Source organism: Anser brachyrhynchus (genome assembly GCF_964034855.1).
Source record: "Anser brachyrhynchus genome assembly, chromosome: 2".
NCBI classification, from domain to species: Eukaryota; Metazoa; Chordata; class Aves; order Anseriformes; family Anatidae; genus Anser; species Anser brachyrhynchus.
In genome coordinates, this window is record NC_137695.1 from 48,453,977 (window position 1) to 48,478,600 (window position 24,624).

General features: G+C 41.2%; 1 protein-coding gene and 1 long non-coding RNA gene across 2 annotated transcripts; one reads left to right on the plus strand and one right to left on the minus strand.

Moving 5' to 3' along the window:
* Positions 1-1,417: 1,417 nt before the first annotated feature.
* On the minus strand, positions 1,418-24,342 carry LOC308189459 (uncharacterized protein; the record flags this gene model as incomplete). The annotated part of the gene is made up of 14 exons (XM_080579501.1): positions 22,834-24,342; positions 19,522-19,906; positions 18,269-18,440; positions 17,277-17,455; positions 16,389-16,485; positions 15,835-15,988; positions 13,196-13,443; positions 10,036-10,214; positions 6,973-7,027; positions 5,996-6,149; positions 4,766-5,150; positions 3,650-3,821; positions 2,080-2,258; positions 1,418-1,518 (listed from the first exon to the last, which is right to left on the minus strand). Exons 1-14 carry the CDS (start codon positions 23,311-23,313, stop codon positions 1,418-1,420), a joined length of 2,940 nt encoding a protein of 979 aa, XP_080435627.1. The 5' UTR covers positions 23,314-24,342.
* LOC308189309 lies at positions 6,217-14,397 on the plus strand. Its single transcript, XR_013946272.1, has 2 exons — positions 6,217-6,679; positions 11,014-14,397. It is a non-coding gene; the product is annotated as an uncharacterized lncRNA (long non-coding RNA).
* Positions 24,343-24,624: the final 282 nt, after the last annotated feature.

Genomic DNA, 24,624 nt, shown 5'->3' on the forward strand with positions numbered 1-24,624 from the left:
ACCTGCCTGCTGATGGGAAGTAACAAATGAACTCCTTGTTTTGCTTTGCTTCCATGCACGGCTTTTGCTTTTACCTAGTAAACTGTCTTTATCTCAACCCACTTTACTTTGCTGATTCTCTCCACAATCCCACCTAAGGAAAGTGAGTGAGCGGCTGTGTGGTGCTGAGCTGCCTGCGTGCCTGCAAGGGGTAAACCACAACGGCAACAAAGGGGTGATACAACAAAAAATGAACCCACAGGCCAGTTTTGATAGCACTGAATTGTCACTTGGGAATGTGTCTGTGTGACATGGAAAATCCATGGAAAAAATGGGGGAAAATTCAGACTCCTGCCACACATAGCCAGCCCCAAGCCCTGTGCAGACAACTTATGCACAGGCTCTATTATTTGCATAACTGAGTTATCCCAGAAGTGAAAATAAATGCGGTTGCTACATTTCTATAAGAAGACCGTACCAGCAAAGGCCTTGCAAATTATTCTCCAAAGAGAGAATAGTTTCGTTGCTGCTGGACTTTCAGGAGCAGTTGGTCTAAAATGCTGTCTGCAGTTTGCCGCAGTTTACTGTAGGTCATGAGTGGCACCAGAATACAGGGCTATGTAATGATTAAAATGTCCTTCGGTTCAGTGTTATGTTGATGTGCAATTCTAAGAGGATGCAAGCAGCATGAATAGTACCAATTTAAGACTCGACTCGAGTTTTTCACTGAAGTTCATGAGAAAATATGGATCTTTTTCACACAGAATCACTTTTTGTTATTTAAATGAATTAAAACCACTAAAACCCTAAATTAAAACCATCTAATTAAAATCATACTTGTACATTTAATCTGTATGACATATATGGGCTAATTACATGAAAGGTTATCAAATTACTGTTTCCTCACACTAGGATAAACACTAATGATGTTAACATTAAATGCAAGGCACTTTACAGTAATACTTCATGAGGGATAGGAAGACTTGTAAGAGCTGCTTGTATGCTTTCAGTCATGTTTTCCATCATAAGGTGGCGTGTCTTTTTGGTGGCACTTCCAATGTGAGGAGTTATTAAAACATTCTCCATTTTTAACAACGGGTGATCCCTGGGAAAAGAAAAGAAATGCTGAGGTATTCAGTCAGAGAGTGTGCAGCACATGAAAATGCACCAGGAAGATGCTTAAAATAATAACTAAAAACTAATTGTATGACTTTAGTGTACTCAAAGTAGAGTTCAAACTGATACCTGGCTTGCAGCTTTTTATGTAATAAATCTTCCAAATGAGTCAGTGTGGATTTTGTTTGGCTGCTACAGGACTGGGGACATCATTTCAGTAGGACTAGTGCATATACATTATGTACAGGAATACTAAAAAAATTATGTAATTTCTCACATGCCCACAAACGTGTACGCACACACACTAACTTAAATACATGTCCTACCTTGGCAAAGGTTCAGGGTATGTCACATCCAGAGCAGCTGCCTTAATAACTTTGTTCTGAAGGGCTTCCACCAAATCATCCTGCTCTACAACCAGACCTAGGTTACAGTAAGAAAGATACTCTTATCTTCATATTTCACACAGTTCTTCCACCATCTTTTTTGGCATGATGGTTAGGCAAATTTTAGAGATAGTGATGTTCACAAAGCAGAAATAGCAGCAGAGGGTGGTCAACCAGGAGGAGGAAGCTTGGGTACACACATCAGAGTTGGACAATTGGGAATTTTAAAAGGCAGGATGTAGCAGCAAAAAATAAAGTACAACACCAGGCTTCAGAGTGAGCTTTGCCACTAGATCTATGTTAGGAAGCACACTGCATTAAGTAGAGAAGAAAATAAAAAGCTTAAGTTAGACATTATATAAATACACACAGGCTTCTGACACTCCAAACATTTTAGAGACGTACTTGCTCATTATGGAAATGCTTAAATATTTTGCTGAGATATGACCATGGGCTAAATAATTTAGTAATCAGAAATTTAACTGAAAATTTCAGAGTAACAGACTCTATTGGGGTTGGGTTTTCCCAGGTCTTTCTATACAAAAACTTAATGAAACTACATTATGGTTCACTGGCAGTTATCTATAATGTACCCTACCTCTGCTGATGTTAATGAGAGTAGCCGTGGGTTTCATCAGCTGAAGTTCCCTCTTCCCAATCAATTTGTGTGTCTGAGGTGTCAGGTTCACAGCTAGCATCACAAAATCTGACTGCTGGAGCAAATCATCTATCTTCTTACAGTAGATGGCTCCAACAGCATTTTCTTCTTCCTTGTTTCTGGGGGGGGAGGGAAGGGAGGAAGAGAAAATTGAACTCTAATAGTAAGCAACAAGTTGCAGAAAAAGTTCAAATCAGCATTAGAGAAAATGCTTCTTCATTTTTTTCTTTGCTCTTCATTAAGAAGCAGCTAGATAATTATCTGGCTGAAATTCAATAAAGAAAAATTTTAAGCTCTGTTTCCCACAATATCAAGTGCACTATACAAAAATGTGCAGTACTATACCCATGGGAGGAAAGTACGAAATGCACATAAATGCACTGAATAAATAATAAAATAAATGCTTTATATCACAGCTTCTGGATGTAAGAATTGGGTCTTTTCCAACCCAAATGCAAAACTGATGTCTGACATGAATTCCCTTCCCTGTGAAAAGTAACTCATCCAAAAATTGCTGAGGAAACAGATGAGGCAGGGCAGGGCAATTTTCAGAAATCTGTGTCAACAGCAGTCTGCTTCCTATGTGTATCAGCGCTGTCTCACTGAAACTACCTCCTGTAGGATCAGACAGCATTTTGATCCGTATCAGGACAAATCAGGGCGTGCATTGCGTTGCTCCCACCAGGTTCCCACAGAAGTAAATGAGGCACAGGATGTGGGAGCGGGCCCTGACAAACAGGCACACAGAAGGGCACATGCGTTTCATACAGAAGACAACCAAAGGGCTGGCAAGTCCAGTTCACGTGGCCACCTGATTCTAAAAGGATGACTGAGGTTTTTCTACCTGCATCCCTGCTACGTGTAAGTCACAGCAGTTATGTCATCCTGGACAATTTCTCCATACCTCAATACATTGCAATGTCACCAACATTACAGGAACGCCCAGGTACCTGGATCATAGGGAAACCCATGAGATTTATCAGTTCTCTTCCTTTCTGACTTTGTTTTTGTATAAACTGTGCAATCAATGACCATCCTGAACCCAGTGCAGGTGTTTTGCCACTTAAAGAGACAGTCCTAAGAGAGCTGCTTATTGTCATGGCCCCAAGGGTACTGTCAGCCCTGCCTGGCCCTGCCCGTCCCCTGGTGCTCCCCTGACCCTGCCCAGTGGCCAAGACCCCATGTCAGCTCCCTGGTTTGGTTTCAGCCCAGCCAACTCACCATCAACTTGCCTGATGGCTTGGACTTTTGGATGAACCTGGCCATGACCTCTGTGCCAAAGAGCTGGGCCCTGGCCAGAGAGGCCTCTGCCCTTCTGGCTGTGTTATCACTTAGGGAGCAGCTCCCCTCGCTGCTTCCCAACACCTACAATATTCAACAATAATGCAGAAAACACATCATCCTATCCTAGCACGTGGAGAATATGAGATTAATTTGACAGTGAAAGCTATGAACGACATTCAAAAGCAGTGACAAAGTAGACTTTCCATGGAGCTGTAACTGTTTTTACCTCTGTTTCCTGTTGTGGTACAAAATTTTCATTTCAAAGGCTTTGGCTCTCTCAGCCACTTTGTAGCCAATGGTGCCCATTCCAATGATCCCTAGAGTAGCTCCAGAAACCTCATCCCCCAGCCAGTTGGCAGGGAAATATTCAGTGTCAGGGGAAACTGCCATTTGATAGCCTTAGGGGAAAGGAAAAAAAGGAAAAGTGTCATGTAAAGAATTGTACGGCTCCTGGCATCTGGTTACTTTTTATCATAACACAACACAGAAGCAGAGGAACAATAACATAAGGCTATTGTGTTTCTGGACAAGACTCAAAAAATGCTGCATTGGCAACACAATTTCTTACATTGATTCCTTGCTTGGGATACAAGGGTATCCAGACTCTTTTTGGAAGACAAGGAAAGGAAGGCCAAAGCAGCAACCTCACTTTGATGTACAGCACCAAACCTACTCATAATCTTTCTTTGTCTGCAGTACAAATTATTGTTCAATTAAAATGCACCTCAGCAATACAGCTTCCTACTCATGGTAGTTCATCACCAGCACTAATGTAACTGACAGTGCCACAGATATCACCTATGCTGTAGGCACTGAATAATGTAACTGATGAAATACAGATTGTAGTACCATCAAAAGACTTTCAGTGAAGCCAAAATATGTTTCCCAGTTTACAGAAACACCATAGCTCACAGGGAGAAGAAATACAGTGCATGGTGGACAAATTTCTGGACAGTTTGTTCATAATGACTCAAATTCATAACAGCTTGGCAAAGACAGGCTTCAGGGTTCCTTGCAAATAACTTCTTTTATTAGAACTTGAAAAGCAAGACTGCAGTGAGCAAGTAGAATGAGTAAGTGGCTATGGCCTGAGGGAGAAGAAGCCTGAATTAAGGGCCATCTGGAAAAAGGCATATATCTACCTTGATAATATATCTGTTCAGAAATTGAATGCACCATGTGCAAGTTCTCATCAGCATGACAGATTAACATCTTCGTCTTCATATTTTTCTGCATTTCTACTATTAAGCTTACCTTCACATCAGCACACACTTTCTAATGTTTCTAATGTTTTGAACAGCCAGCTTTTCTTTAAAAAGGCTGAAAGCATTTCAGTTATTACCTTCCACAAGTCTCCTGGAGGATGCCAGCATCAAAGCCATCCCCAAGTCTGCAGTATCAGTGGAAACAATAAATGGAGTGTTAGACACTTTCACACCATAGCGGGAGAGGAGGTTCAGGTCCAAATGATCTATTCCCACTCCAGAGCTTGCAACTATCTTCAGGTTAGGTAGGCTCTGGAGTAATTCTTCATTAATAACAGGTTTGTGATACCACATATAAATAGCTCTGATCTTTTTGCCAAGAATTTTCTTGTTTTCAATATATTCTTTCATGGTGATGAGACAAAAATGTTCCTTCAGAAATTCAGCATGTTCTTCATATACTCCATGCTTCTCTCCTATACAGTCAATTAGCACACAAGGCAGCTTCTGATCCTCCATGCCCTACAAAAACGAGACACCAGAAGGACATCTCCTTAAGTGAGTCATTATACCTTTTTCAACAACAGGAATCAATTGGCTCTATTACATGCCTTTTCTTACTTGACGATATAGTTGGCTAAAGATATTCACTTCCACATGCAGAACTTTTGTGTTCAATTTTTATGCAACCTTGTTAATAAGACAAGCATACATTATTGTTTCTAGCATACCAGCCACGCTAACACTTAAACAAAAGAGCTACTGTATGTTACACCTGTTCAATGTTCAGTCCATTCAGAGGCCAGCATCTTGATAATTTACAACTGTGCCATATGAGTTCAAAACTATCTTTTAGCCCCCAAGTTCTGCTTTTGATTTCCATTTATGCAGTCACATTGATTATAAAGCACGAATGAGATTATCTCAGGAAAGGTCTTATTGAATAGAACAGCTACAACTTGTTAACTACGGACTTTGGAGTTAGCGATTTACTTTCTCAACGTAAGGTTACCCTTCTTTTCCCCCTTCAATCTCCTTCAATATCCCGACACCTCTGCAGCCTGCTGACTCTGGAAACCAAGTCCCACTGCTCTTGCCCTAGCCGCTCGGAGTGACAAGCACCCTCCTTCTCCCACCCGCCACCTCCACCTCCAGCCGCCGAAGCACGCTTTTAACGGCTATTTTGGCAGGCAGGGCGGGCTGAGCCTTGCGAGAAGCCCCCTCTGCACACACTCGCGGCCTTCCCGAGGAGCCTGCAGGTGGAGCTGAAGACGAGAGCATTCCCGAAGGGCCGCCCGGCGCCTGGCAGGGCTCGCCCTGGCCCTGGCCCTGCGGGACTACCCCAAACGGGCCGGCTCCCCTCTCACCGGGGGTCGCTCGCCCCCGCTGAGGGAGCGCCGAGCTCGGGGCCGCCCTCCGGGTGCCTGACGCGGGGCCGCCGCCGCCGGGCCCCGGCGGGCCGGAGCCCTCACACCGCTCACCTCCGCCGCTCGCCGCCGCCGCTGCTGGGGAGTATCGGGGCTGCGGGGAAGGAGGAGGAGCGGGAGGAGGTGCTGTCCCCTGGGAGAGGTGCCTGGGAGGAGGTCGAGGTGCCTGGGAGGGGGTCAGGCTGCCCGTGGCCTCGGCTGCTGCCTTCAGACCGCGTATATATATATATATATATATATTTGTTTTTTCAGAAGTGTGCTGCTTCTGTGCTGTTAATACTTTCAAAATAATGAAGATTTTGCATTAATGACATGCTCGCTTTCCTTTCATCCATACCCTCTTCGAGTAGGAAGTACAGTCCTGTTCCTCTGGTGGGTCATAAAGCTATACGTGCTTGAGTTACCGCTGCGTGAAGAGTCTCTGGCCGGCAGACACCAGTGACAGATCTCATTGCAAGCATGAAGAATACTCTCAATACTCCTCTGAGATCTAAGAAACTGGGACAGGCTAAGAGTGGTCGTTCGCTGCAGCTGTCATCCCGGTTACAGGCAGTCCCGTGTCTATCCCAGATGAAAAATGCGTAAAAATTTTCCTGTCACGGTGACTTGCACCATAAATCACAGGTAATGGAGGCTGCTGAGTGCTGCTTCAATATATATATGTTATATGTTCGCTAAATACATGCTGGAGTGATTCCCCCTAATGTAAAGGTGATGAGCAGCCACTCAGGGAGGGACCTGACTTGTGTGGTGAGAGCAGCTCAGGAGCCAGAAAACCCTGCTTATGCCTGGGGCCAGGAGATCTCTTTTCTTTCCAAGCTGAGAAATAACTCACTTCCAAACTTCTGGGCTTCCCTTGAGCACTGCAACACTGAGATCGTGCAATCATATAACAATTGTATCCCCTCAAATTCTACCAAACACATTTGGACATGCTGAACAGAGAAGCAATCAAGTTCAACACAAGGTCCTCTGTAAAATAACCAAGAAGAGATAAAGGATAATAAAAAAATTGTAATAATTATACAAAATTATACTAAACCATAACTTGTTATCCTGTTGATGACTTCTGAGTATCATTTGCTTACATGGATTTCAAGTTTGTGCAGTTAGACTTTAAACCAAAAATTCATTAACTAACAAGATGGAGTTAAAGCATATTAACTGGATTCTTACTATAAGCTGGGTTTTGATTTAAAAAAAAAAAAAGAAAGAAAAGAAAAGAAAAGAAAAGAAAAGAAAAGAAAAGAAAAGAAAAGAAAAGAAAAGAAAAGAAAAGAAAAGAAAAGAAAAGAAAAGAAAAGAAAAGAAAAGAAAAGAAAAGAAAAGAAAAGAAAAGAAAAGAAAAGAGAAAAGAAAAGAAAAGAAAAGAAAAGAAAAGAAAAGAAAAGAAAAGAAAAGAAAAGAAAAGAAAAGAAAAGAAAAAAGAAAAATAAACACTTAATGCTTACACATTCCATGTTTCACATCAACCTCTTGCAAGTCTGCTGATGAGGCATAATGCGCATAATGGGTGATCTTTTAACTTAGTGCTTACGTAAGGATGCCTGAGATCAAAGGACCATTGTAAAGCAGAAGAAACAAGTTCACTCTAGTTATGAGTCTAGGAAGAAAGTCTACCAAATTTTAGTACTGAAGGTAAAAAGAAAAAAAAAAGTACACTACAGTAGTTGCCCCTTTATATATCAAATCAACAAATTTGGATCAACAAAATGAAAACACAATTAGCCAAAGAATAACCAAACAATAATAGTCAAAGTGATTTACTGGTTTTTAAGCAAAAATCCAGGATTTATGCATCAAATGTTGAGAAAATGGGTTTGGTTTTATGGCTAGATGTGGAGACAATCAGACAGCTTCCAAGTTGTTTTGTGTAACTTCTAATTGTGAGCATCTAATTTTCAAATTGTAGTTCAGGAGCTGATATGTATGTCATGTATGTATAGCAAAATATGTGACAGAATGGGTCAGGAAGCCATTTATATTCTGAATGACTAAAGATCTGTTTGAATTGCCAGAACATTGTTTTGAGAATGTATTGAGAGCAGCCTTGAGGAGAAGGATCTCAGGGTGTTGGTTGATGAGAAGTTCAACATGAGCTGGAAATGTGTGCTTGCATCCCAGAAAGCCAACCACGTCCCAGGCTACATCATAAGAAGTGTAGCACCAATGCACTATCACATTCTAAGTAGATTTAATTTTTAGAGTACCTTATAGACCTCTATAAAGTGTGATAAGCTGAATTACATAGTGTTGCAGTATGCTGTTAGTTTTCCATTATAGAAAGGGATCTGTTTTACCAGCATTGTGACAAAGTTCTCTGAAATTCATAATGAAATTCATCATGAAATTCATAATACATAATGGTTATGTAGAGAGAAGTATTGCACAGCCTGTGAACTTCATTCCTTGTTTCATCTATTATTAAATATTGCCATTGGTTTCCATGTAATACTGCAGGGCAAGCTGATGCCTGCAGTATTAATAAGGTATGTGCATAATAATTGTTTCTTAAGGTAAGACTTTTGAAGTTTTGTGTTAACCTAAGAGACTTTTACCTAATATGATGTAATACATTTCCTAGCTGGGATGTGTTGCCTGGCTTAAGCATGAAATTGGATAAGGATATACATTTCTCATACATTTAAAGTAGTGTTATATGTGACCAGGATTTATAGGACAAAAAAAAAAAAATCACGTGAGTTTGTTGTTTCAGGCAAGGCCAACTCAAGCAATACATTTGTTTTCACTGACTGTCAGTCATCATGAAGTTACCACTAACCTGTCTGCTTGCTGTAGGTAAGGCCTGCTTTCCAATAAGTTATGTTACCTATGGTTTGTTGTCCAAAGGAGGAGGAGTCTTGTTTTGGCTTTCAGCACTGTATTTAACTACAAAGATAATTTAATGTAATTTTACAAGTCTCACATCCACAGATCCTGACCACCTGGTGTTCAACTAGTCTTGGACGTTAGAAGGATCAGTTAAGAATTTATACTGTGCTCTTTTGCCCAAGACCAGAAACAGATTTTTGCCACAAGATAGCAATTATGTCAGAAGAGAGGACTAAGCCCTGCTGGCACATTAACCTTACACAGTGGTCTTAACTGTACTTATGCAGCTCAGGTAATGGGCAGCAATGTCCTGGGCGTACTAACATAACAAGACGAAAATCCCCTCACCCCAAAACCCAGCCAGCAGAGTTAACTCCATGAGGCACCATGCTGGTAGATGTGCCCATAGCCTCTGGGCCCAAGATATGTGCAGTACTTCAGCTTTGTATTGGGGAAACGAGCCTGTGGGGAGTGAAAATCTGGGACAATACCGCAGGTCTAAGAAGGGGTGGTGATTCAAGCCCCTTCCACACATTCATGGTATGTTACATCTTCAGAAAAAAGAATTGAGATAAACACTGATGTAGTTTTAAAAGGTGATTTTGTGGATTGGTTTACTGCTCCAGTGTCACACAAGTTCCCTCCTGTTGTTTCCTGGTGCCTACGCTTCCCTTTGGCCTGTTATCAGTCCCAGCATCTGGGCTGTCTCCCATTCTTATGCACAGCACTTTTACACAAAAGCTAGGAGTGTAGGGGCTGTCTCTGCCAGACCCCTGCCTCTGGGCATCTAGTGGGGCTCACTCAGTGTTTCAGAGAAATTAACACAGATGACAACCTGGGCAGTGATTCTGGGCAGGTGATGTCCAAAGCTGTGGCTCCAATAATATCAGTCTGCAGAACTATCACCAGTGCCCCTTTGTCAACTACAGCACCTAATTTGGAGTAACAGTCTCTCTGATTGCTATTTTCAGGTAATGATCTGAGACAGAAAAGAGAGTAGAAAGGGAGAGAAAGAAATTTTCACCATGTCCGATCTGTCTGAAGTACAGGCAGCAGCTGTGTGGTTCATGCAGCATGGTGCTGCACGTACCACAGCAGGAGCTGGCTCCCTTTTTGTACTCAGGCCAGTGAACTGTTCTTGCTATTACCTTGGCTGATGTTAATGAGAGTAACTGTGGGTTTCATCAGGTCAATCTCTCCTTTCCCAATCTGCTTGTGTGTCTGAGGTGTCAGACTCACCACCACCATTGCAAAATCTGCCTGCTGGAGCAAATCAACTATCTTCTTACAGTAAATGGTACCAACATCCTGCTGTTCCTGCTCTTTCCTGATGGGAAACAAAGGATCACACTGCAACACCTACAACCCGAAGGACCTGATTATCCCATTCATGAAACAAACCGGTGGCAGATTAAAGTGTGTTTAGTGTCAGCTGGCTGTTTAGGCCTTTCTTCTGCAAGGTAGCAAGTCCTGCTGCAGGGAATGGGTTGCATGCTTGCCTCTCAGCCACTGTGGTGCAGGGTCCATTGGCTTATTTTAGTGTCTGTAAGTGGACTGAAGCTAAGCACTGCGAAGGATGTCAGCACGTGATCCGTTCTCCAGGATCCTCTGTGGGAAAGGTGCGCCTCACAGGATGCAGTAATCACTCAAAACAGAGTTGTCAGGTTCACGAGAGTTCATCCATGGGACCTCTGAATGTGCTGGTGGTCCTCATCCCATTGCCATCATCCAGCAAGCCTGTCATTTGGTGATGAGTGGAATCAGCAAGGAAATTTTTTGGCAATTTATGATGGGTCCTGGCTGCTCCAGGACTTTCATGAAATAAAGCATTCAACACAAAACGTTACCAAAGTAGACAGATTTTTAATTTGAACTTTTCACAGTAAAAAAGGGTACTTGCCACTTTTGCTGTTCTTTGTAAACTTAGCTGCCTGGACTTTGGGAACTAAGGAAGCAATGATAGGAGACTGCATGTACAGTATTTTGCTCCTGATTGCAAGAGAATGACTTTGAATTATCTCACCCCTAATCTAGAAATTAAGAAAGAAGTAACATGAAGAAAATAACTTCAGTGTCGCTTAGGACCATGTATCTCATACCACATCCATTTTGTTGTTTTCTTTCAGTGTCTGGGTCAACAAACAGTGATTAAGCGGGAAAAGAACAGACTGGAATTACAGCCAGTTTTGTAGCACTCAGCACACAACCTGGAAATGTAAATGTACTTTAAAATAGGTAAGTTTCTTCTGTTGCACTGTGCACTGATAATTCATCGTTACACTCTCAGGTGAATATCAAAGATCAAAACATATTAAATAGAGGGAGATAATGAAGACTAGAAGGAAAAAAAAAAGAATTTGTGCTTTATTTTCTCTTTGTGGTTTATAAAGTCTGAAAGATCACTTTATAAATTCTGAAGAACTGAAGGAGGGAGTTTTCTAGTATTTTTTTTTCCAATGTGGGTTTGCTCAGTTGTTGTTATAATTTCTGAAGTAACAGGAATTCCAAATACGGCTAGAAATATTTGGCCTCATCCAGCCTTGTGGTTTGGTTAGAGCTAGCTAGAGCAGCAACTATTCTGCTGCAGTCTATGTATGGAGAAAATCACTCAAAGACAGTGGTACTAGTACTGCAGCTTCTCCCTTCAATCAGGGAGGAATAAAGTTGTCGCAGGGTAGGTCATGGTCTATAGCATTAAATATTTGCTCTTCTTCTTGGCTGCACCCAGCCTGATTGCAGATGTCTTAAGTTGTATATGGGAAGCTTTTTCAACTTTACATCAGAGTCCTTTGCCAAATCTCTAACAAAGTTCAGATTTTGATGTAATCTCCCCTAAAAATCCTTTTAGTGCTTTAGACCTAGAAGAATATTGACCTGTTCTGCATCAGTACTACGAAATAATTATTGCCAATAACACTGCGGAGGTTGGAAACATTCTGAGGAGAATAACACCAGATGTTGGTCATGCTATTTAGAATAAGAACAGTTTTCCTGTTCAGCTCTGCCACTCTTCTTTGAGAGGGAAATGTGACTTCTTTAAAAATCACTTCTCAGTAATTTCCATAGATTATCTGTTAAAATTGCAAAATTGTGGATGGTTACACAAACAGAAAATAAACTTATATACACAAAGAAACAGAGCTTATTAGCCTGCTACTAAGGTGAAACGCTTCTGATGTTTCAGTCTTCCAACATTGCCAGCTCTTCTAAAACGTAAAAAAGTGTGTATATATATATATATATATATGCCGCAGGATAAAAACTCAGTCATGCCAGCGGAGAGTTATTAGAAATGCTGCCAGGGATAGTTTACGGAAATGGAAACAAGTCATTAATCTCCACTATAACCGGTCTCCTTCTTCTGAGGTAGAAAAAGATCTGAGGGGAGACAAGTATCTCTCCTTTGAATTTCTATGAATCCTGTGGGGTAGAGGAGGCAAATCAAAGGCAGGTAAATTTAATAGGATAAATCTGAAGGATCCATTCCTGAAGCAGAAGACATTCTAACCAAGCCAAGGATAGGTCTATCTGGGAAAACAGCAATTAAAAAAAAAAAAGAAGAAAGAAAAAATAAATAAATAAATGAAACTGGAAAGGATGCTACTAGCAGAAACCGGAGCAGCCTGCCTTGTCAATCCCTGATGCCCTTTAAATTACTCAATTCCAGCCTCTAAGATCAAGCCCTGTCCACAAATGAAAAAGTCATATTTGAGTATACCATGATAAGATTCTGCTCAAGTATTTTCAACCCAGGCTGGTGACCTGTGAAAAATGAACCTCTTTTATTTTATTTATACCTGGCTGAAATATGTGTTTGTGTATAAAGTATCAATTTTGATATATTTTTGATATGTAAAATATAGGAAGTGCTGGAGTTGCCATCCTTGGAGGTATTTAAGAGTAATATGCACGTGACACTTAGGCATGTGGTTTAGTGCTGGACTTGGTAGCGTGCGGTGATGGTTGGACTTGATCTCATGGGTGTTTTCCAACCTAAATGATTCTATGATATCAAAATACAAATTATTCTGTTTGCTAACCCAACATACTTAATTTTTACATTTTATTGCACTATGAATAGCTCCAGATAAACAACTCCACTGAAGTCAAATTAATAGTATGTAAATCTTGTATGATGTCTAGAAGCTACAAAAGAACTGAAATGTTACCTCCCACTAGTCTTGTAGCAGATGTCAGCAACAAAGCTATCCCTATATCTCCTGTGCTGCTAGATACAGCACATGGAGCATTAGCCATTTTCATATCAAAACTACCTACAAGTTTCAGATCCAGGTGATCCAATCCTACTCCCAAATCTGCAACCACTTTTCAGTTTGGCATGCTCTGGTGGAGGTCTTGGTCAATGACTGGTTTGTGCCACCACAATCAATTGCTTGGACCTTTTTACTCATATGCTTTCTGTTTTCAAGAAATTTCTTCATGGTGATGAGGTAGAAACGTTTTTTTTCAGAAACTCCATGGGACCATGCAAGTATCCCAAGTATTCCACAAATTTCATTTACCAAAAATCCAGAGAGCTCTCCTCCTTCCAAAATCTGCACAAAGAAGAAAGACAGAGTATCAGAAGAATTACACATAATTATTTCCATACATTTTAAAGAATCATCATTTTCTTATCCTGTTTTATGACAACTATGACAAGAGACCTTATAAACCACATATTTGAATAGAGAGGTAAAGGAGCCGAGAAAAGAAAGCATCTCCTTTACGTATACTATCAATTATATACACCTGAGACAGAGAACAAGATAAAGGATGTTGATTCTGTAGGTCTTAGCTAGCATGATTGTATGTTGTGTAATTGTATGTAAAAGACTGTATGCATAGATAATGGAACCAGCAAGAACTGGCTTGACTGCTGAAGTCTGTCAAAGAAAGGAAGGGTCAGGAGTTTAGCAGCAAGGAAGACTTCTGGCCTTCATCAAAAGACCACCAGAGTATGCCACACGACCACCCAAGGACTCCAGTATGCATGCAAATAGGAGCGGGAGCCTATGTTAATGATTCTTTGGAGACCTGACGAATATGCAAGAGCCTTACAGGAAATGAGATGAGTATGTATTTGTCCCACTAATGTAAGCACACTGCCAGTAACCCTTGGTGTGTGTGTGTTAGGCGGAGTGATCCCCCCCACACCACGCGCCCTAATGAAGACTACCTGCTTCATAACTTTGGTTATTGAGTTTTCACTGCGGCACAACAAACATACGAGCAAAATAAATGAAACAAAAAATAAAAAACAACACCCCAGTATTCACATAGTGAAGTCTGAACAAGTTCTGTCGCTTAGGGGCTGTAAAGTTTTATATCACTGTCACAAGGGTCAAAACATGCAGTTATTTCTGATTAATTACTGAGTTTCAGACCATAAGTATTCTGGTGTATAAATCTCCTTTCCTACCCTGAGATCACAAATTACTCTGTCTAAATATCTTACGTTGAACCAAATCTTAAAATTCCTGAAAATAAATTCAGTTTCTGAAAATAAATTGCATGGGTTTGTTGTGAACTTTGTGCTATGGGTTAATTTTTAAATGCTTTATTGCAGAGATTTTTGCAGCCTCCTGTCCTGAAGAGACACCAGTGACTTCTTAACTGCAGTGCTTTCTCTTGAGGCTATCAGAAATTAACAATATAATAGTTGCTTAGGCAAGCATTTTCAAACAAGGACTTAAGCACTTGAATTAAAAAGTGTGTTTTCTTTTTCCCCCTCAGGAATCAGTGACCATCTGTTTAAGGGTTCAAGGCAGTCTGTGAATAGACAGCTGTTTAAAAAAAATACACCATTTTCAGTCACCATTGATTTTCCATAGCAATTCAGTAGAGCTGGCGGTGGGGAGAGGGCAGGGCACTGTTCAAGGACTCAAAATCTTGGAATCCCCTATAGCAACGCTGGTGGGGAGAGGGCAGGGCACTGTTCAAGGACTGAAAATCTTGGAATCCCCTATAGCAATGCCGGCTGTTGCCGTGTTAGCAGTATTTCACTATTTGCATGTGAATGTCTTGCTCTTAGCCTGTCTAAAGTTACTGTGCTAAATCTTCATTTTACCATCACATCAAGAAGCCTGACCATATCCCAGAATAATGGAAATTCTTCACAGTTGTATGGAGGTTACAAATATTTTACTGAATTTTCTAGTTTTATTGCTTGCTGATAGGAAAGAGAATGCAAGAAAAAAGCCTTTGGCTGGAAGTTAGCTCTGATCACAAATTTTGCCTTAGGCTGTGCCCCCATCCACTTGATTTCACTGCTAGAACTACCACTGTCTCATGCTCATTAAAGAAAAAAAGCATAATTTCTGTCTGCAAAGAGGAACTAAATTTCTCGGGATTTACTCTGGTTTTCAAGGGATCCTGTCAGGTAAATCAAAGATATTTTTTCAATGGTTGGCTTCGCTTTGATTTAACATGTAGGTGAGGCAGAGTTCTTCTTACAGTAGAAAACCTTAGGAGTAAAATAATTTCAAAGGAGGTTGCTTTGTTGAGTGTTCTGACATCCAAATAGAATATTGAAATATTGGCTAAAAAGAGTTTCAGGATATGGTAACATTTCTGTAGGGCATTGATGCTCAATTCACCTTAAATATATTTGAGAGTTTCACACTAACTGCTCAATGCACTTGCTTATCATTATTGTACTTGCAAGTACTAGGAACAGCACACGGATATTCATTGAAATAATGAAGATATCAGAGTGCATAACTGCTCAGTTTAAAACCTTCAAACAAAACCCTTTTATCAATTTTTTATTTTTCAGAATTGTAAATGACAATGCAGGGTAAGTCGAGTGAGATGACAGCTTTGCAGTATCATGACAACATCAGGAGTGCAGAAACAGTTACTTTTTTAAAGCTTAACAGTGGTACTGTAGGAAATAGTGCCTTCTTATAGGTTAGAGATTTAGCAGTGTCATCTGGCCCGCATCATTTGGGAAACACTTCACTTGGAATGGGTTGACCATTGAGAACAGCCAGCATATTTGCTATTGCTTCTTCTGCCATCATCTGGATGGCTTGGACTGTTGCAGTTCCAATGTGAGGGGTTATAATGATGTTATTTAATTTTAACAAAGGATGATCTCTGCAAGAAACAGAACAAACAGAATGCATTACACATGGAATTTACGCTGTTGCTATTACATGGCAGTTGTTAAGAACCAAACCTCAGGAAACAGCAATGGCATGTTGAGGTAAAGGTGCCACATACACAGGACTGGCAGAAAACTGTGGGAAGCTCGCTACCCATTTGTTCTTCCTCTGTATTGCTGTTGTTGTTGTCTTGCTTGCCAGTCAGGTTGGCAAAGAACATCTAGATTTGGGAAGGGGGCATAGTTTGTCATTTACTTGTGATTGTGCAAGATAAATTGAGGTTCTGCTCTTAAACAGTGAGAGACTCCCCATAGAGATCAAGATTATGAGCACACTTTTGCTCACAGTTTAAAACATTTCAGATTAACAGAATGGAAAACAGGTTTCTCTACCTTGGCAGAGGCTCAGGGTATGTCACGTCCAGAGCAGCAGCCCTAATAACGTTATTCTGGAGAGCTTCTACCAATGCGTCTTGATCAATAAGTGCACCTGTATTGAAATAATATCTTTCTATCATGACAAGTTAATGAACACATTTTTACCTGGCAGTGGGAAAAGGTCTCAAGGCTCTGGTGAGAAAAAGTAAAGGATCTTCATTTTGTTAGAAACTAGAATGTCTGTCTAATAACCATTAACCAAAGGAAACAAAATGAGATTTTATTTATTAACCTTTAATTTGAGGTGTATTATGGTCTAACGCATACGTTTTTTCCTGGGATGTGAGAGATTTCAGCCTTTTCCTCATTTTGAGGCTGACTTCCTGTATTATTATAGAATAATACTCCCTGTGTTATTATATGTAGAAAATAACTTAATTCATTTGAGCTTTTCACTCTTTTATCTCTGTTTTGTTTACTGATTTATAGTCTCTCCAGGTCTGCTCTTACATACACTTGTTCAGTACCAACAGATCTGTAATCCCATGTCAAGTTTCTTTTCTACATAGCTGCTCCAGTAGAAGCTTATGTTTTCCTTTGTACCCCATTCATCATTCAACTTTTCATGAAGAATAATGTTATTTCCACTACAAAAGAAGATGTCTTCAAGTTAAGGCTACAGAGATGCAGAACATCTGCCGGACATTTCCATATTCCATAGGACCTTTGAACACATGGTATCTGAATTATGCTAAGTCATTAATTTGTAGATTGCCAGCTATTTTGTGACTCAAACAACACAGGGATATCACAGACTGAGGCTCGAGTGCGGAATGCCAACATGATCAGGTAAAACACAACCTTAACTATGGAGCCATAACCCATTCTGGTAGATATTCCTACCTCGGCCAATGTTTATAAGAGTGGCTGTGGGTTTCATCAGCCCCAGCTCCTTTTTCCCAAACATTTTGTGATTCTCAGGAGTCAGGTTCACAACCAGCATAACAAAGTCAGATTGCTGCAGCAAGTCTTCCATCTTCTCACAGTAGTGGGCACCAACTGCCTGTTCCTCCTCCTTTCTTCTGAAGGAAAAATGCATACCCGATTTGACACAAATATTTTGAATCGGCTTTAACAATCAATCAGTCCTAACAGAGAACTTGAGCAGCCTAAACTTTAAGAGGTCTGAAGTCAGGATAAATGAAAAGACATTGATAGGAACAGACGGCAGAAGGGAGGAAAGGATGTGGCCTAGGAAGACCAACAGGACTGAGGAGTGGTAGGACACTGGTGGAGTTACATAAATGTGAAATCAAAGCACATAGGTGATATTAGGTATAAGAGACTGGATATGCAGAAGGCCCCTGTTTCTTTCTCTCCTGCTTCTGTGCCTATACAGTCGCTGTAGACTCTCTCCTTGCTTGACATGTCAGGTCTTGTGGTGGAAAAGGAATGAAGGTGAAGAAAAGAAAGGAAACTATAAAATTATATGAAGTTAAGATCCTTGGCATTAGCATGGTGACTGAACTGTCTGGGCTGAGGAAAGGGGCGACAGCCTGGAGGACTGGCTGGGCCAGGGATGTTGCCGGGAGCCTGTGAGAAAATTTTGTAGGACAGGGTCTGGTTTGCTTGAGCTACATCTTTAAAATGGTTAGCACAACCCTTGCTCCAGAAGTACCAATAACCAACTAGAGAGGAGCGAGCACAAAGGTGAGGAGGAGCTGCTTCCCAGCAGGAGCAGCAGGGAACCAAAGTGAGGATGTGGAGGCATGGTGATACTTCCTCATGTGGCTTACAACTGTCACAAATGACTAGGAAGAGCAGGGACACAGACCAGAGCTTCCATCACTGCCCCCAGACTAATTTAATTACACACAGTAAATAAACATTTTTACCTCTGCTTCCTGTTGTGGTACAGGATCTTCATTTCAAAGGCTCTGGCTCTCTGAGCCACTTTATACCCAATTCTGCCCATCCCGATGATCCCAAGAGTCGCCCTGGTAACTTCAACTCCCAGCCAGTCAACAGCAAAATACTTTGTGTGTGGAGAAATTGCTATCTGGGAGCCTGAATGTAAAAACACACCGAATGGGTACAAACCAATAATAAATTCAGGCTGGGAATCAGAGGAAAAGAAAAAATTTCTCACTGTCACAGCAGGGTTCAGAAGCACTGTTTAAAAAATGTCCTAACTAATTTAAAGAGGAATTGTGACCAGTTTATGGACAGGCCTGGATGGTGCCATTCTTTGCAATGGCCAAGACTGGATCCAGTGACACAGAAGGGCTTCCTGAAGGTGGTATCCCCCTGGGAGGAATTACCTCCTCAGGGAATTAACCTTTAGTGACTGGAATATTTTTTCCGAAATTCAAAAATAGCTTCTGTGTCATTTACCACCCCACAAGCTTTCACGTCACATTTTTTTAGCAGGGGCAAATCTCACCATCTATCTCCTGGATCATAAACCAAAACAGCCCTACTGCTTGACTGGGGTTGAAAGTACGCTGCAGATTCCAGCTCTGCCAGGGATCTCTGTGAGTTTTTATACGTCAGACTTGAGGTTCAGCAAGATGCAACAGTGGTAAAACATCAAGGGAAAAGAGGAGTTACTTCATACTGAGGTATGCAGCAATGATAACAGAAATTCTGAGTCCCTCAAGACAGAGGCAATCTCATCTCTGTTGTCTCTCTTTCTTGTCTCTACTGACACCTTCCTTCCCCAAAGGGCATTACACAACAAGGGCATGGGGTGAAAGGATCTACATTTAAGCACATAACTTAAGGTTGGTGGTACAGTTTGGAATAACATCATCAAAAGGATTATCAGCTGTTTCACTAATGATGCTGGTGCTGCTCTCAAAATAAAGCCCATTGGTTTAGACAAACTCTTCACAGAAGAAGGAAAAAATGAAGAGCTATACTCATTCCTGCTCTAGAGATGTAATTGAAACAACAGTCTTACTCTTGTCACTATTGCCTTAAAAAGAAGTGGGACATGAGAAAAGAAGAGGCCTCTGAAAACAGAGTCCTCAGAAAGTTTTTTCTTGTAAAAGCATCCCCAATATCGATTCTGACAGATCATCTGTAACATAGGAATGTGAGATATGCCAAAGAAATGCATAAGATCCAGGAAGATTTAAAATATTACCTTCAACTAGTCTTCTGGCAGAGGCCAGCATCAAGGCCATTCCAATGTCTGCTGTAGAGTCAGCAACGGCATGCGGGGTATTGGTGACTTTCACACCAAAGTTAGAAATCATTTTCAAGTTTAAATGATCCACTCCAACCCCAGAGTTTCCAATTACCTTTAAATTAGGCAAACTTTCTAGAAGTTCCTGGTCAACAGTTGGCCTGCACTCAGACACAAAAACGGATTGGATTTTTTTGCTCATTTCTTTTTTGTTTTCAAGAAATTCCTTCATGGTGATAAGGCAAAAGTGTTTTTTCAAAAGCGCTACAATGTTTTCTTGAACACCATATGTTCCTCCAATATCCAGAATCAAAAGACCCGGCAACTCCTTTTCTGACATGGCCTACAACAGAGGAATAGGAGAAATACGCTGTTGTTTAGTAGAACATCCTTAAAACAGTGATGGTGTATCGATCATTTAAATTCACATCTGTAAAACAGGAAAGTAATGGAACCTAATACTCCTTTAATAATACAGAATAAATCCACTATCACTTGATATTAGCATGCTCTTACATTAGAAATGTTCCAGTATCTTCATTAAGTGCTGGGTTAGGCCGTAACACCAAGGAATATCCAGCCCCTTGGATCTAAATCCAGTTTAATTCCTACAAGGTGCTCTTAAATAGTTTCGTTTTAGTCCTGAATTCATACTGGTTTCATACAAATCTGGTAGCTTCTCAATCTTATTCACAAATTTATTATATAAACAGTGGTATAAAACTTCTGCTAGAAAGTTGCTGAAAGTTTCCTGTCTATTGATTACAGCCGGTGAAGCTGTAGGTAGTGTAGGGAGGCACTGGGGCTCAGACAGGTCTGACAAACATCTGTCTTGAATGGTTCAGGTCTAAAAAATTTGCACAATGAAGGATCATCCTTGGACAACTGCTACACTGCTTGCCTTCAGTGTTTTAAATATCTTCACCTGAACCTACCTCCTGTAAAATTTAGCATTAAAAGTCAATCTTTTGCACACCCGTGCCTACATGCTGAACCACTGGGGAAGAGCACTAAAGGTGACAGTGTAAGTCCCACCGATAACACAGTCCTTCATACTAGAAATTTTCCCATGCCCAGGAATTTTTGAGACCAGTCTTGCCTGCAACAGACCATGCAAATATATTGTATCCTGCAATAACTCAGAGGCTCCACAAATAGCTACACACCTAATTAGAAGAGAGAAACTGCAGCCCTTATTGACAAAAACATTAGCTGAAGATTTGCTACATATCTTAACAATATTCATGTCTGATTTCCTATGATTGTTTGTTGTGCTCCACCCATTTTAGGTCTCTGTCCCATACACTGCATCCTAGATTTGCATTAGGAAACCTGACATCATGCTAAGTGAAACCAGGCCTATTATCCACTGCAGTATTCTGATTAATTTTGGACATCCTGTGCTAGGCAGAAATTTCCTGGTGCTCCAGTCTTCTTAGACAAATCATCAGAGAGTAACCAGAATCCAGTTCTGTGACAAAAACCATATTGGAAGTTTCTGTCAAGCTGTGTTTTCCCTTGTCCTGAGCAAACTCAGACTTATCCCAAATGCATCTATTAAATGCTTACAATCTCAGTAACAGTCATAAGGTTTCATCCTAGCCCTGACTGGTTGCATCAGTTCCAGTATGCTGCTATGCATGGGCTAGTTGGCCTCTATGTTAGGACAGCTCTACAGCTCACCACAGTTTCTCTGAGAACAATAACTGGTTCTGAACAACAGCAAACAAAGCAATGAGATGAACAGTGCAACCATACAGCAAAGAAATATTGAGATCTTAAATATATCTCATCTATTTCTTGCCAACTGAAGCCTGCCCTACATGGTTGTGAAAATTGTGCAAATTTTCCCAGTTGTAGTCTGTATATTTCTTAGAGTATCACGCAACATGGTCTTAGAAGGATAAATTAGATTAATTCTCCAGAAATTACCCATAAAATAAAAGACAAGATTTAATGTTATATTGTGACAGCGTTATCCAGCTTCATGATGCTACTGCAGCAACTTAATCAGACTGGATGGCAACTAATTCTTCTGCAGTTAAATCATGGAAAACTGTTTAGGTACTGGACATGATCACTTGGCTGGCAGATGCCAGTAGGTCAGGATTGTGTTACACCATTTGCTTTCATCACCATTTCCTCCTCTGGTACAATACACCACTCGTGATGGTCATAGTCAAACCCACATTTATTTTAGAAGCACTTTCTAAACTTTGGAAAAATTTAGACTCATGGGGAAGCCACCGTACAGCACACCAAGAGCTGATTTAGCTTTAAACAAACCATCTTGTCCACACAAAACAGGTTAAGTCACATATAATTACTCTGCTCATTACTGTGGATATGCTGAGTAAGCCACAGTTTCAGCCACATTTGATGTGCACAGGAACAGACTGCAGCCTTGGTTCAAGAACTGGGCTTCTGCAAGTACCAAGTACAATATTAAAAAAATATATTGATAGCAGTACTGTAAATACATTTAAAGAAATCTTGCAGAGGGAAAGGGGCTCTCCAGATACTAACCTTGGTCTGAGGAGCACTTAGTGTTCTTCCTCCAGCACTACCTGCACCTGTCTTGTACCTCTGTCTGTATCCCACACTTCTGTGAGAGTGATGTCCATGTGAAGCAATAACTGGATGAATACCTTTATAAGCCAATTTTGGCTGGCCAGACATCAGGTGAATAGATTTTAACAGATTGAATGCTTTGCTCCTGAGCATAATTATTCAGATATTGGATGTCTTGTCCAGTGTGCTAAATGTAACACCTGTTAAGCATATGAACATTTTGGTTTTGGACTAGTATCATCTGCAGTAGTGCTGACATTTTTTTTTTAAGCTGTCTCTCCACTCATTTTCTATTTACATAAAATTGTCTGCTTTCATGTATCTATACATCCATAACCACATATAACATATTGTTATAATGTATGTGCACTGGTATCAAGTTCAGGTCTTTGCAATGCAGAAAAAAAAAACTCTGAATATGTGACTGATTGAGACAAATAGGCAAATAAACAGGACTACTTGTAGTTATTAACGTCAGTGTCACTGTTTTCCCAAGCTAGCCTTATTTCTTTTGTGGAGCTTGACTTGCTACTTACTTTCAGATTCATTGACACTGCTGTATGACTTTGGATTCAGCCAACTCGTAGCAAAATAAACGTCCACACTTTTTCCTATTTCCGCTTTAAATTGAAATTAATAGTGGATTTCACCCAGAATAAATTCCTCCCACTTACTTATCTACAGAAGAAAACTAATTACCTCGATAACAACCAAAGAATTAATCTGGACCGGTTCCTTTCTGACGATGTTTTCCTTACAGATAAATCTCGCGGCTCCTGGAGGAAGCAAACCCGAGCAGTTTCCTGGTACTCGCAACGCACAGCCTCTGTTCCCCTCCGCGGCCTCCGTGCCGGGGCCAACAGCTGCGTGCAGTTCCTTTCTGCCAGCAGGGGCACGTCCTCCCGCGGAAACTTCAGCCCCTGGCTGCTGCACGCGCTTGCTTAACTCTTTCTCTGCCTGGTTTTGTCTGGAGGATGTATATGTATCTGGTAAAGCCTCTGAACGCTTCCAGAGAAAACCACGGCATGCGGCGGAAAACTGACACAGCGTGGCACGCGCTTGCTTCTCCGCTTGATCACCGCTTGCTTCTGTGAGGCCATATGAAACAAGAGTGCCTTTATCTGAAATGAACCTAACTTCTCCTCTCAGTTTTGAAACTAAATTTTCTAGTAAGGACATCCCATGTGGTACTGTAGAACAAGCACTTTTTGGTACAGTTTTTTTTTGGGAGAGTTTTGCAATTCTGTGGAAAATAATTTGGTGTAAATTCCACCTACGCTTCTAGGACTATTCTCCAAAGCACTAGTTCAGGTTTGTGTGGATTGTGTTGAAAATATGCATTTAGTTTCTCCTTGCCTTCTGCAAGCTAACCTTTTGAAAGAGTGCATATATATATGACTTTCAGGAAGCAAAAAGATAGGCCTGAGATGCCTTATCTCAAAGATCAACTCAGTTCTTTTGAAACCTAATGCTGGCAATGCAATTGTCCTGGTTTCACTACTGATAACTTCAACAGAAATATTTACCCAGTATGTTCAGGTACCAACCTTTTGGTTGTGGGAGGCTGTGGTGGTTTTACTCAGCTGGGCAGCCGTGCTCCGCCACAACCATTCTCTCACTCCCGCTCCTCAAAGGGAGAGGTGGAGAAAATATGATGGAAAGGGCTCAAGGGTTGAGATAAGGACAGGGAGATCACTCAACAACTATTGTCACGGGCAAAACAGACTCAGCATAGGGAGATTAATATAATTTATTACCTACTATTAACAAACTAGAGCACTGAGAAATAAACAACAACACCAAAAAACTAGAAACACCTTCCACCCATCCACCCTCTTCTACGTCCTCCCCCTGAGTGGCACAGGGGAATGTGGAATGGGGGCTGTGGTCAGTCTGTGACATTTTGTCTCCAACGCGCCTTTATCAGTATGTATCAGTACAGGCTGGGGGATGACCTGCTGGAGAAGAGCTCCGCAGAGAAGGACCTGGGGGTCCTGGTCGATGACGGGTTGGCCATGAGCCAGCAGTGTGCCCTGGTGGCCAAGAAGGCCAATGGGCTCCTGGCATGCATTAAAAGGAGCGTGGCCAGCAGGTCAAGGGAGGTGATCCTCCCCCTCTACTCTGCCCTGGTCAGGCCTCACCTGGAGTACTTTGTCCAGTTCCGGGCTCCCTGGTACAAACAAGACAGGGATCTCCTGGAAAGAGTGCAGCGGAGGGCCACGAAGATGATACATGGCCTGGAGCATCTTCCCTATGAGGAAAAGCTGAGAGACTTCAGTTTGTCCAGCCTTGAGAAAAGAAGACTGAGAGGGATGCACCAGGATGTAAACATCTTATTAATGTTTACAAATACCTTAAGTGTGGGAGACAGAGGGATTTGGCCAACCTCTTTTCAGTGGTTTGTGGGGATAGGACAAGGGGTAATGGCCACAAAATGGATCACAGGAAGTTTCGCACCAATATGCAAAAGAACCAATATGTGCACCAAAG